This window comes from Strongylocentrotus purpuratus, unplaced genomic scaffold (assembly GCF_000002235.5).
Source record: "Strongylocentrotus purpuratus isolate Spur 01 unplaced genomic scaffold, Spur_5.0 spur5_scaffold_20, whole genome shotgun sequence".
Lineage (NCBI taxonomy): Eukaryota > Metazoa > Echinodermata > Echinoidea > Camarodonta > Strongylocentrotidae > Strongylocentrotus > Strongylocentrotus purpuratus.
In genome coordinates this window covers 42808241-42819732 of record NW_022145606.1, presented here as the reverse complement: position 1 = coordinate 42819732, position 11492 = coordinate 42808241, and the positions used below count along the sequence as shown (strand labels likewise).

Sequence of the window (11492 nt, the reverse complement as noted above, 5' to 3'; positions counted from 1 at the left end):
AAATAAAAAAAGGAGCATGGACGGTCAGGCAATATTGATTTTGGAGGACGAATAGCTCAGTTGCATTTACGGGATGCCGGAAAATATGCCTACGACGTTTGAAGAGAACCTGGATGGAGGAAGGAACCTAAAGATAGGGCTCACATGCATTACGTGCAAAACTAATGGGATTTGAATATAGGAACAATATGAAATCGGAACGCGAACAAAAACAAGGCATAGACAGAGGAAGTTAGTGCAATGATTTTATGTTACACTGTTGAAGTATATACTTGCATACCTGTCTCAATATATATACATATATATATACCTAATAGGTAACTTACATGAAGAGGACTCACCATGAGTGTCTTCTTTGCATTAAGAAGACCTGTGATGTGAAGTCTTAGTCTATTGCTTGCGTTTGTACCACATTCAAGAAGCCTGTAACAAATCGATTAAGTGTAAAATTGCGTAAAACAGACGAGGATTGAAAGAGTTACGGTATAAGTTTGTATATCTGACTGCAGATCATACTTGTACCCAGGTGACCCCCCCCCCCCCCCCCTTGCTTATTCAGCGGCTGGCTGAGTCGTTACGAATTTTTTGGGACCAAAAAAAATATAAAAAATATGTCCTCTTGCCACTTCATGTTTTGAAGATCTGTGCATATTCGGGGTCATTTGGGAAAAAGGGGGTTAACAAAAAATTGCACCATCGAGCCAGAGTCGTCGCTAAACCTTTTTCAGTGGGGGGGGGGGGGGGGGGGGTCACCGATTAACGACAATACTAGCCTCCAATTACCGACAAATGCCGACATTTCTACAGAATTAACCCGATAATCCCGGGGCCGAAAGCTAAATTATTTTTCCTATGAACTATCTATATTTAAACATATTTGTGGCTTATACCCAGTGAATAAGATCGATTGATCGATCTGTATTGAAAAACAAGTCAGAAAAAATCTTGGACCCAGCGGGACTTGAACCTGAATCTACTGCTTGCCGGGCAGCGAAAAATGAAATTTCTCCCAGGAAGCATTACATTTATCAAAGAATTATATACCGTGTGAATCTAAAAAAAGTTTACACCTAGAAAATTGCTAATTATTTTAAAAATCATCTATGAACAGTAAATTTGTATACATCAAATGAAAGAGTGTTTTATCCCAAATCATTTCGTATCATTTTTGTGTGGTATGTTCACGTTTCGATGAACAGGTGGCATTGTTTGCGAGAGTGTGAAAATCGACTTGCGCCAAAGTGATGCCTACAGTATGTATTATGTTGGGATTAGCGGAGTGAGAGAATGGATTGACTGTATCAAATGAAATGCATTGTATATGCTTTATGCAGAAGCAAAGTCAAACACACACACACACACACACGCGCATACACACACGCGCGGGCAGAAATGTTCGTTGATATTTGATATTCGATATTTGATATGTGTGGCATGATTAATTTCGTTAGGGATGTTATTTGGATCTGCAAAGACCGAATTAATATCCAAATCCCAATAGTTTTATTCAAACATCACATAAGCAACCTTGGCGCACCAGTCTTTTTTTGCACTCTCGCAAACAATGTCTCCTATTCATCCAAGCGTGAACACATACCACACAAAATGGTACTAAATAATTCGGGACAAAAAACTCTTTTATAATATGTACAATAATTTACTGTTCATTGATGATTTTTTAAATAATTAGCAATTTCCTAGGTGTATTTTTTTTGTTTACTCACACTGCAAAGTACTTGCGTATGCGCACATGGTCAGAGTTAAAAAAAAAACACAGACTTAACAGACATATTTCCGAAGCACAAGCATGGATTCTTATTCTTGTCATGCTTTTTTCTCTCTCTTTTATTTTTAGATACTATTGCCAAAAAATGTTTCTCTTGTGTGGCATTAATAACAGAAGTCAAAATGGTGATAAGTGTCTGAAGGTCGATTTTTTTTCAAATTCTATATTTTTTCTTCTGCTAAGCAACCTGGGGACATATTCTCAAAAAAGAAATTAAAATTCGAATTGTAGTCAAAATGGACTTTGATGATGGTACTGCAAAACCGTTAAATAAAAATATTGTTCCAGATCGCAAACAATGATGACCATTCTCATGTATACCTTTTTAATAATCTTTGCTAGCTTATACTAGATATTTATCTAGGAACAGTATAGAAAGAAAATTAATATTTAAATTTTTGATTATCACATCAATGGGATTTTAGTTAAGAATGATTATCGATTATCACATTAGTGATTAGGAAACAATTCTAACCTAGCTCTAGAAGCAGAAACTTCATCGACTGCTGCTGATGCACCTTGAGGAGGAATGCCGACTGATGTGGATGTCGACGGTCTCAGGTTGAGTTCTCTGAAAAGTAGAAAATACCTTGTGAGCTTTCTATTTCCTTTTATGTTAATGTCAATTAATATTATTTAGAAAATATCAGCTCAGAAGGACGGCCCTGCAAAAATATTCGAAATATTTAGAGGAATAGCTGCATTTTGTGTACCAAACTGTTGTATCATATGTTTCTGTTTACCCTGCATGTAGGTCCGGGTCCATCACGAACCATTTTGGTACCAAAAGATATAATTTCAAGTTACAGACCCATTTCATTTCATTACTTCATTACACTCTTCTCTAAAATCTTTGACAAATTCATCTATACCAGCCTACACAGTTTTCTTGATAAACATAATATCAGTTTGGATTCAGGGCCAGGTCTTCAACCGATCATGCTCTCTTAGATTGTTCAATACAAGTATCAAAGGCAATTGAAAACAGAGAAATCATTGTTGGTATATTTTTTGATTTTAAGAAAGCTTTTGATTCAATACCATGATAACCTCCTTTAAAAACTTTATTATTATGGAATTCGTGGTGTTACTCTTAAATTATTTCGCAGTTATCTAAATGATCGCAAACAATTCACTGTTTTCAATTCTAAAAATTCAAATTTACAATCAGTTTCCTGTGGTATTCCGCAGGGGTAAATTATAGGCCCCCTGCTTTTTTAATTTATATAAATGATTTACATTCAGCCTCTCCCATTTTGAATTGTATACTGTTCGCGGACGATACAAATATATTTTAAAAGCACAAAGATGTTGAATGCCTGACCAGAAATCTTACTAATGAGCTTCTAAATGTTAGTGAGTGGATTCAAGCAATTAACTGCGACTCAACTATGAAAAACCAAAGTTATGTTATTTAACTTTCCAAAGACGTGTGCTAGTGAAGTAAAAATAGATATGAATGGAAATCTGATTGAACATACGAGTTCAACCAAGTTCTTAGGCATTAATATTGATAAAGATCTTAAGTGGAAAACACATGTCTATGAAGTTCTACGTAAAGTGTCTAGAACAATAGTAATTATGAGTAAACTTAAAGACATCTTGCCAACCAATATTCTTATAATGTTATACAACTCACTAACCTTGCCTTACATATCCTACTGTAACATTATATGGGGTTTTTGTAAACAACATTTACTTCATCGTACTTTCCTCCTACACAAAAGAGCAGTTCGTATAATTTGCCACGAGCCATTCTTAAGTCCAAGCCGACCTCTATTCTTGAAACTGAATATTCTCCCAATATCATATATAATTACATGATTTTCAACTCTGTGTTTTTATGTATTCATATTAATACCAGAATTGTTTTTGTAATATATTTCAGAGCAATAACGAAATTCATAGATATAATACCAGGACTTCAGCAGACACTCGTGTAATATAATTATGGTAATTCGTCATTTTCGAATAGTATCTTTTTTTTCCCAAGGACCCACTGTTTGGTACAAACTACCCCCTAAATTTAAACAGTGTGCATCTTTAAACAATTTTAAGCATAATCTAAAACTTCACCTGATACAGAAATATTTGAATATGACAAACGCAATTTTTATGTGTATAAAGTACATTGTATTTTCTTTGTCCCTTTTTTCTTTTTTGTTTGTTCATTTTTAGGATCATCTACCAATAAGTTTTTGTAACGTTTTGATGATCCAACCACTTCCTAATTTCCTTAAGTGATTTTCTATTGTATTGGTTTATCTATGTTTGCAAGAAACTATTGTATTCTTTGCATTTGTATGTTTTTATGAAAGTGGTGATTGAATTCAATTCAATTCAATATAATATAATTATGCTTGCAACAGATGTTCATCCCCACACGTTTACACCATCCATGATATAGGCCTATGTTTTTTTTAACCCTATGTTGACAGTTATCTCATTGGCATCAGACCATTGATCGAATGTGAGATTCTGCAATGTTTCTACTAAATCAATACAAGAAATTCCCGGTTGGAAAAAAGTTGCATACAATATCTACTTGATGATTTCAGTGGGTTATTTAAGAAGATCAGAAAATGGGTAGGGCCTAATATGATGGACAGAAAAAAACCAGTTGAGCAAATGTAAAACAGCACGAAGTTTTTTAAGGAATTTGGTTTAGTATTTTTCCGGCCAATAATGCATATCTTAAACATAATGCCATTCAGACACCTTGCTGATCTGCAATGTGGTGAAGAGGCGTGGGGGATTTGCTACGTTCCAGCTGACAGACTCTCAATATTTTCTTTATACCCACTAAATTGACATGAATGATGTTATCAAATAAAATGTAGACACCAAATAAAGCAAGCATTATGAAAGAAATGCATAAATGTACAAAATAAGCACTTTTAATTGAGGCTATAGGTGTCAGTTGCAAGGTACTTTTTTGTTATAATACTCTCAGTTGCCCGATTTTACAAGGTATAACACATAAAATAAATGGGAATATAAGTAGATACATCAAACATTTTTTGTTTTGCTTTTTTGTTTTTTGTTTGTTTTGTATGTCTTAAAATATTTAGTTTTATACGTGTATAACGTGCCTTATATGTCCTACTCTGATAAGATTTTTCGGATATTTCCGAAGCACAAGCATGGATTCTTATTCTTGTCTTTTTTTTCTCTCTCACTGTATTGGTAGATACTATTGTAAAAGAGAATTCCAGCCCGATTATAAGGTATGTTTCGTTTCGTTGATAACAGAAGTCAAATGAACAAATCTTGATAAGTGTCAGTAAGACGTAATATCGTCAAATTATCTCAAATCTTATTCTATTCTATATTTTTTCTTTCGCTAAGCAAGATGGGGATATATCCTTAATTTTTTTTTTTTTTTAAATCCGAATTGTAGTCTAAATGGACTTTGATGATGGCACTGCACAACCGTTAAATGAAATATTGTACCAGATAGCAAACAATTATGACCATTCTCATGTATACCTTTTAATCTTTGCTAGCTTACACTAGATATTTATCTAGGAACGGTATAGAAAGAAAATTAATGTTTAAGTTTTCGATTATCACATCAATGGGATTTTAGTTAAGATTGATTATCGATTATGACATTAGTGATTAGGAAACAATTCTAACCTAGCGCTACAAGCAGAAACTTCATCGACTGCTGCTGATGCAACTTGAGGAGGAATATCGACTGATGTGGATGCCAACGGTCTCAGAGAAGCGGACACTGTGTTTCCTGGTGATGTCTCGGTCATTCCTATTTGTTTGTGAGAGTGGGACATTGTGTTAACCTCGTAAATATATTTATTAATTATGATCATGTTATTAGTTGTATAATCACGATGTATTATAAATTGGATTACGATTCAATCACACGAAAAATCATTTTCATTTAATTAATCTTGTTAACCTCATGGTATTATTATTACTTTTCTTGTAAATTGCGAATGATAAACATACAATTCTTGTTGGTAAGATTAAGTTTGAATTTGGAAAATTTGTATTGATTCATGTAAGCAAACAAATTGTGACTACAAAAGTTGTGACTAAATTCGAAATGCATTTGCCAATTTTCCATTTTGAAGGTTACTTCTACTTTAATTTATAATCTATTTTAAAGGATTTAAGTGTGGGTATGGTTATAAGTTTGCCTTCACGTATTTTATGTACGTAAAAACAGAGGTAACTTACCATGCATTAAACAAAATTATTTTAACTGTTCAAATTTTTGATTTTATTTTCTTGTCCATACTAACTTGCCACATCGTCGTTCAGAAGGTCGTCTGCTAGTCGATGGTGATTAATCGCGATCAGGGCTTTCTTCAACTGTTTACTTTCTTCGGTCCTTGTAGTCCTGTTCCTCCAATCACGGAGCATAATAAGTGTTCCCATGTATGTGACGTTTTGGTATTTTTCGTTCGTTTGCATGTAACGTTGTACTTCCGGAGGTTCAAAACCCAATTCCCCGCCTAGACTGTCGATGTCAGTATTCTCATGAATCCGCTTAGCTACTGTCTTGAGAAGGTCGTCAAAATCTTGCTCCCTGGATTCCTCGGTAGGTCTATATTTGTATGGAGAAAATATGAAATGTTACCTTTCATATGATAATCTCACTTGACCGATTTTACAATGTTATAACACCTCAAATAACTGGGATTGTAAGTGGATACATGAACCATATTTTCTATATAACGTGCCTTTATATATATATATAAATCCACTCAGATAACATTTGTTGGTTATTTCCAGAGCACAAGCATGAATTCTAATTCGTTTCATCTTTGTTGTCTCTCTCACTTTCTTGTTAGATGCACATTTTCTAGCCAGATTATATGGTATATTCCATTTTGTGTAGCGTAGATGACAGGTCTGAGTCAAAGTATAAAGTATTGATGAGTGCCAGGAGGATGTAATTCCTATAAAAAAAATTCAAATCTTATTTTATTCTATTTTTTTCTTCGCATTCCATTAAAATAAGATGGGAGTGTATACCCAAAATAAATGTATTTATCCAAATCTGAATATTAGTCAAAACAGATTTATGATAGCATTGCAAAATTGTTAAATGAAGATATTGTAGCAGAACGCAAACAATCATGCAGTTCTCGCATATATTTGTTGATCTTTGCCCTCTTATACTATATCGGGATATCATTATTGAATCGAATTGAATTGAATTGAAATTATTTATTCACCACCATTGAAACCATTCACACAAAAGATATACAAATGTACAATGACAATGTCAATATACACTGTCGCTCATAAAAGGTGGAATTTTTTTTTTTAACCCAATTTATGGAATTATTTTATAAATGATTTAAAAATAATAGATCTAGATAATAGTATACATTCTCAGATTTTATTGAACAATAATTTGCGAATGTGTGCTTTGCGTGACTGCTAAAGCATATGTATGCTACTATGCTTATCAACTAGGGGACTTATGCCCTTAAGTCATAAATGACAGTAATGAGGATTAATGCCCCACAAAAGGGCACTAATATAGCACATCGACACGGTTTTGATCCTGGGGCCTCACAGTTACGAGGCCATTGCTTTGTCACTGAACCATGACTGTACGCAGCGGGGGCTAGGGTAGGGGGCAGTTTCCATAAATTAAAAAAAACACAGAAAATGCAATAAATTTTCAATAATTTATTGTTCCGGTTCCGGTTCCCAACATAAAAAAATCTTCTGTGTGCCCATGCCTTGAGCCATAATGCATGGCAGTCCAGAGGATTTTTTTTATGTTGGGGACCGGGGTAAAATGCAATAAATTATTGCAAATTTTTTGCATTTTCTGTTTTTTTTTTAATTTATGGAAACTGCCCCTTACCCTAGCCCCCGCTGCGAACAGTCATGGTTCAGTGACAGAGCAATGGCCTCGTAACTGTGAGGCCCCAGGATCAAAACCGTGTCGATGTGCTATATTAGTGCCCTTTTGTGGGGCATTAATCCTCATTACTGTCATTTATGACTTGAGGGCGTAAGTCCCCTAGTTAATAAGCATAGTAGCATACACATGCTTTAGCAGTCCCGCAAAACACACATTAGCAAATTAATATTCAATAAAATCTGAAAATGTATACTATTATCTAGATCTATTATTTTAAATAATTTTTAAAATAATTCCATAAATTGGGGTAATCCCTAAAATATTCCACCTTTATGAGCGACAGTGTAACATATATACATGACATGAATGATAAAGATACATATTCTACAGCGATATACATGTACATTATAAAAAAAGAAATAAATAATCCCATCAATGATATTTTTTTCAATCAATAATTATTGGTTCGCTGACCATGATACAAATTGCTAAAGTTCCAAACTCGAAATGGGATTATGACGTCTTTATTAGCTTCCTCAAACGAAGAGTCGAAGACAACACAGAATCAAGAGGCAAGCCAGTTCTGTGCATTTTCAGTGATGCTTCAGAAAGTGCATATGGTACATGTGCGTACCTTAGATGGCGGACTGATGACAATAAGTATGAGGTGCGGTTTGTGGCAGCTAAGTCAAAGGTAGCACCACTCAAGACTTTGACGATGCCTCGTCTCGAACTTCAAGCAGCAGTAGTAGCCGCGAGACTTTACAAGGCAATCAGCGAGGAGATAAGGCTGGAGATAGAGAAGGTGGTTTTCTTCGTTGACAGCATGATTGTTTTCCACTGGATCAAGTCGCCTGCGAGAAGCTTCAAGGCGTTTGTGTCAAGCAGAGTGGGGGAAATTCAGAGTTTAACAGATCCCTCACAGTGGAAGCACATCCCAGGAACTTTTGCAATTTTTATCATGGTCAGCGAACCATAGCATTCAATTTCTTTGGCCGGAACTTAGCAATTTACTGCCGAAACACTGGGCTCACTGATGTCACTGTCAAACAGGACAAAAACGGGAAAACTGGGAAAACTGGAGAGCTCATCTCCAGTGACTTGACGCTCGACAGACTACACGAACAAGTGACTAAAATGGCTTCGCTACTTATCGAAGTCGAAAGTAAGGTATCCTTGAAAAACAAATACTCAAAGAAAGGCCATTTCAAATCCTACTATAAAAAACATTGATCATGAATACAACAGACATTGTAAATATTTAAATTGCCAATTCACCTTCTATAAAATACCTAAATGCTTCATTTAGGCTGAAAGAGAATAAATATCTATCTTTCCTGATATTATAATTAACAAAATGAACCTTTTTTCTTATCTTATGAAACAAAGAATCTGAACTCTAAAAATCTCTTCTAAGATTTTCGACTTGCTGAAAAAACCACAAAATAAATTTCGCTCAGCGAAACATCCTCCCCCCGGATGAGGACTTTTCCTCATATTCCTTAGTCTCAATTCAAGACTTAATTATATTAACATAGACAAATACATAGAAAACTTTTACTGAAGTTTTATTCTAGTTTCTGTTCAAGACCTTTTCAGAGTTGTCTATAAATCCTATACGCTCTCATCGTAGCCTTCAGTGGGATAAATAACCGCTATCTTCGTAACTGGTCTGCGATATATGCCCACCGCTGTTTTCAACTGTACGTTCCTAACTCTACCATCAGCACCAGGATACACTTGTATCACCCTGGCAATTGTCCACTTTCCGCGTACCGCGTTTGCTTCTGCGGTCATGACGACGTCCCCCACGCGTACATTACGACGCTCTGTGTTCCACTTCTTGCTAGGCACGAGGAGCGGAAGAACATCTCGAGACCAGCGTCTCCAGAACGAATCTACTATACGCTGTACGAACTCGACGCGATGACGCGGATTCTCTGTCTCCCTAAACGGACCTTGGGGTACGCTTCGCGACGCTCTTCCTAACAACATATCATTAGGACTAACATAACTTCCATCATCTGGATCATTCGGTATCCTACCAATGGGTCGCTGGTTTACTAGGTTTGCTATCTCAACTAAACATGTGTACAGCTCAAAGGGTGTTAAACACTGACTACCTACTGCTTTGTGTAGAGCAAACTTACAACTTTTAACAAGTGCCTCGGCACATCCATTCTGATGTGGAGCTAATGGCGTGGTGAACTGCCATTCAACTCCTATCTCTGCACAAAAATCTCGAAGCTGCACATCATCCCACCCTTTCACCATCTCTCGTAACTCACGCTTGGCACCCACAAACTGAGTACCGTTGTCGCTCATGATGACCTTAGGGTGACCTCTAATCGCGAAAAACCTTCTGAGAACCTGCAGGAACTCTTGCGTTGAACAATCTACTGCTAGCTCAAGGTGAACCGCTCTTGTATTCAAACAAGTAAATATCACGCCATAGTGCTTCGCTTTCTTGTTTCGACTAACTTTCACATGATATGGGCCGAAGTAATCACACGACGTAAAATGAAACGGCGGCGTGAACGGAGCTACTCTGATGCTTGGTAGGCTGGCCATCTGCTGTATCTCTGCCTGGCATGCTGCTGCTCTGCATACCACGCAGCGGTGCTTTACCGACTTAGCAAGCCGGTGTCCCTTCAGGATCCAGAACCTCTTTCTTGTCCTGGCTGTCGTCGCTGCTACACCATGGTGACCCGATTCATGCATGTACCTAGTGATCAGAAGTGAAATACCATGGTCATATGGGAGTAGAACAGGATGCTTAGCTTCATATGATATGTCCATGTTTCCCACTCTACCACCAACTCTGATCACCCCTTCCTCATCGATGAAAGGAGTGAGCACCTTGAAGTCTCCCTTCTTGAAGTGTGGCTTGATTCTCTCCTGGGCTACCTTTATCCAATACATCTCAGCTCTCTCTAACTCTGTGGTAGTTAGAGTCGTCTTCTCGTCGGGTAGAGGCCCCTTATGGATTCTGGACTTCAAGATATTAACGAATCTCATCACGTAGGCTGTCACTCTCAGTAATTTTCTCCATTTAGAGAACTTCTTGCACTCTAGCAATTCACTTGTCTCATGTACTGAGAATACTGCCGGAGACTTCCTCTGCTCACTATCAACAGCCCGCTGATCTGCCTCGGGCTCATCTACTGGCCATTCTGATTCATCAGTGTAGAGAAAGCTAGGGCCATGCTTCCACACTTCAGCCAGTTTGTCAACAGTTACTCCTCTTGACACATCATCAGCGGCATTCAATTTCTAGAGCTATCACCAGTTCTAGCAAGATGCCAGAATCAGAAGCAACAGCACAGCTGAAGTTGAAGCGGCGGGGTGCCAAAGCTAAATTGACAAGATGTGGAAATGCAGTAGAGCAGCTCATTTCAAAGAAAGCAAGCATGGAAGCTGTTGAGGAGAGATTCCATCATCTCAAGATCGTGTATGAAGAGCTGCAAGAGAAGCACGAAAGTTATTCGGAGTTGATCCTCGATGATGATCAGTTCGAGAAGGAAGAGAAGTGGATGGAGGTCTGCGACACATCTTTCATAAACTGGCAAGTAAACGCTTCAAAGTATCTTGACGAGTTAAAGGAGAGAGGAGAACCAGAGAAAGTGGAAGCAGCGCCTTCTACTGAGAGTCCTGCAGATGCAGTCCAGTCTGGGTCTGGTCAGTCCTCCTCTCCTGAAGTAGCATCCGCTCCATACAGCCTGAGGATTGAGAAGCCGCATCTGCCCAAGTTTAGCGGAGATGTCCGGGAGTTTTTCGTTTTCCGAGACGATTTCAAACATCTGGTAGAAAGCCGATATAGTAGTAGGGATGGTATCACCATCCTACGTAGCTGCCTGC

General features: G+C 37.2%; 2 protein-coding genes across 2 annotated transcripts; one reads left to right on the top strand and one right to left on the bottom strand.

The window, feature by feature from the left end:
- Positions 1-8109: 8109 nt before the first annotated feature.
- LOC115927738 lies at positions 8110-8613 on the top strand. Its single transcript, XM_030993970.1, has one exon. The coding sequence runs from the start codon at positions 8110-8112 to the stop codon at positions 8611-8613; it is 504 nt and encodes a 167-aa protein (XP_030849830.1).
- A 635-nt stretch (positions 8614-9248) lies between these two features.
- On the bottom strand, positions 9249-10652 carry LOC100889806. The gene has a single exon (XM_003729107.2). The coding sequence runs from the start codon at positions 10650-10652 to the stop codon at positions 9249-9251; it is 1404 nt and encodes a 467-aa protein (XP_003729155.1).
- Positions 10653-11492: the final 840 nt, after the last annotated feature.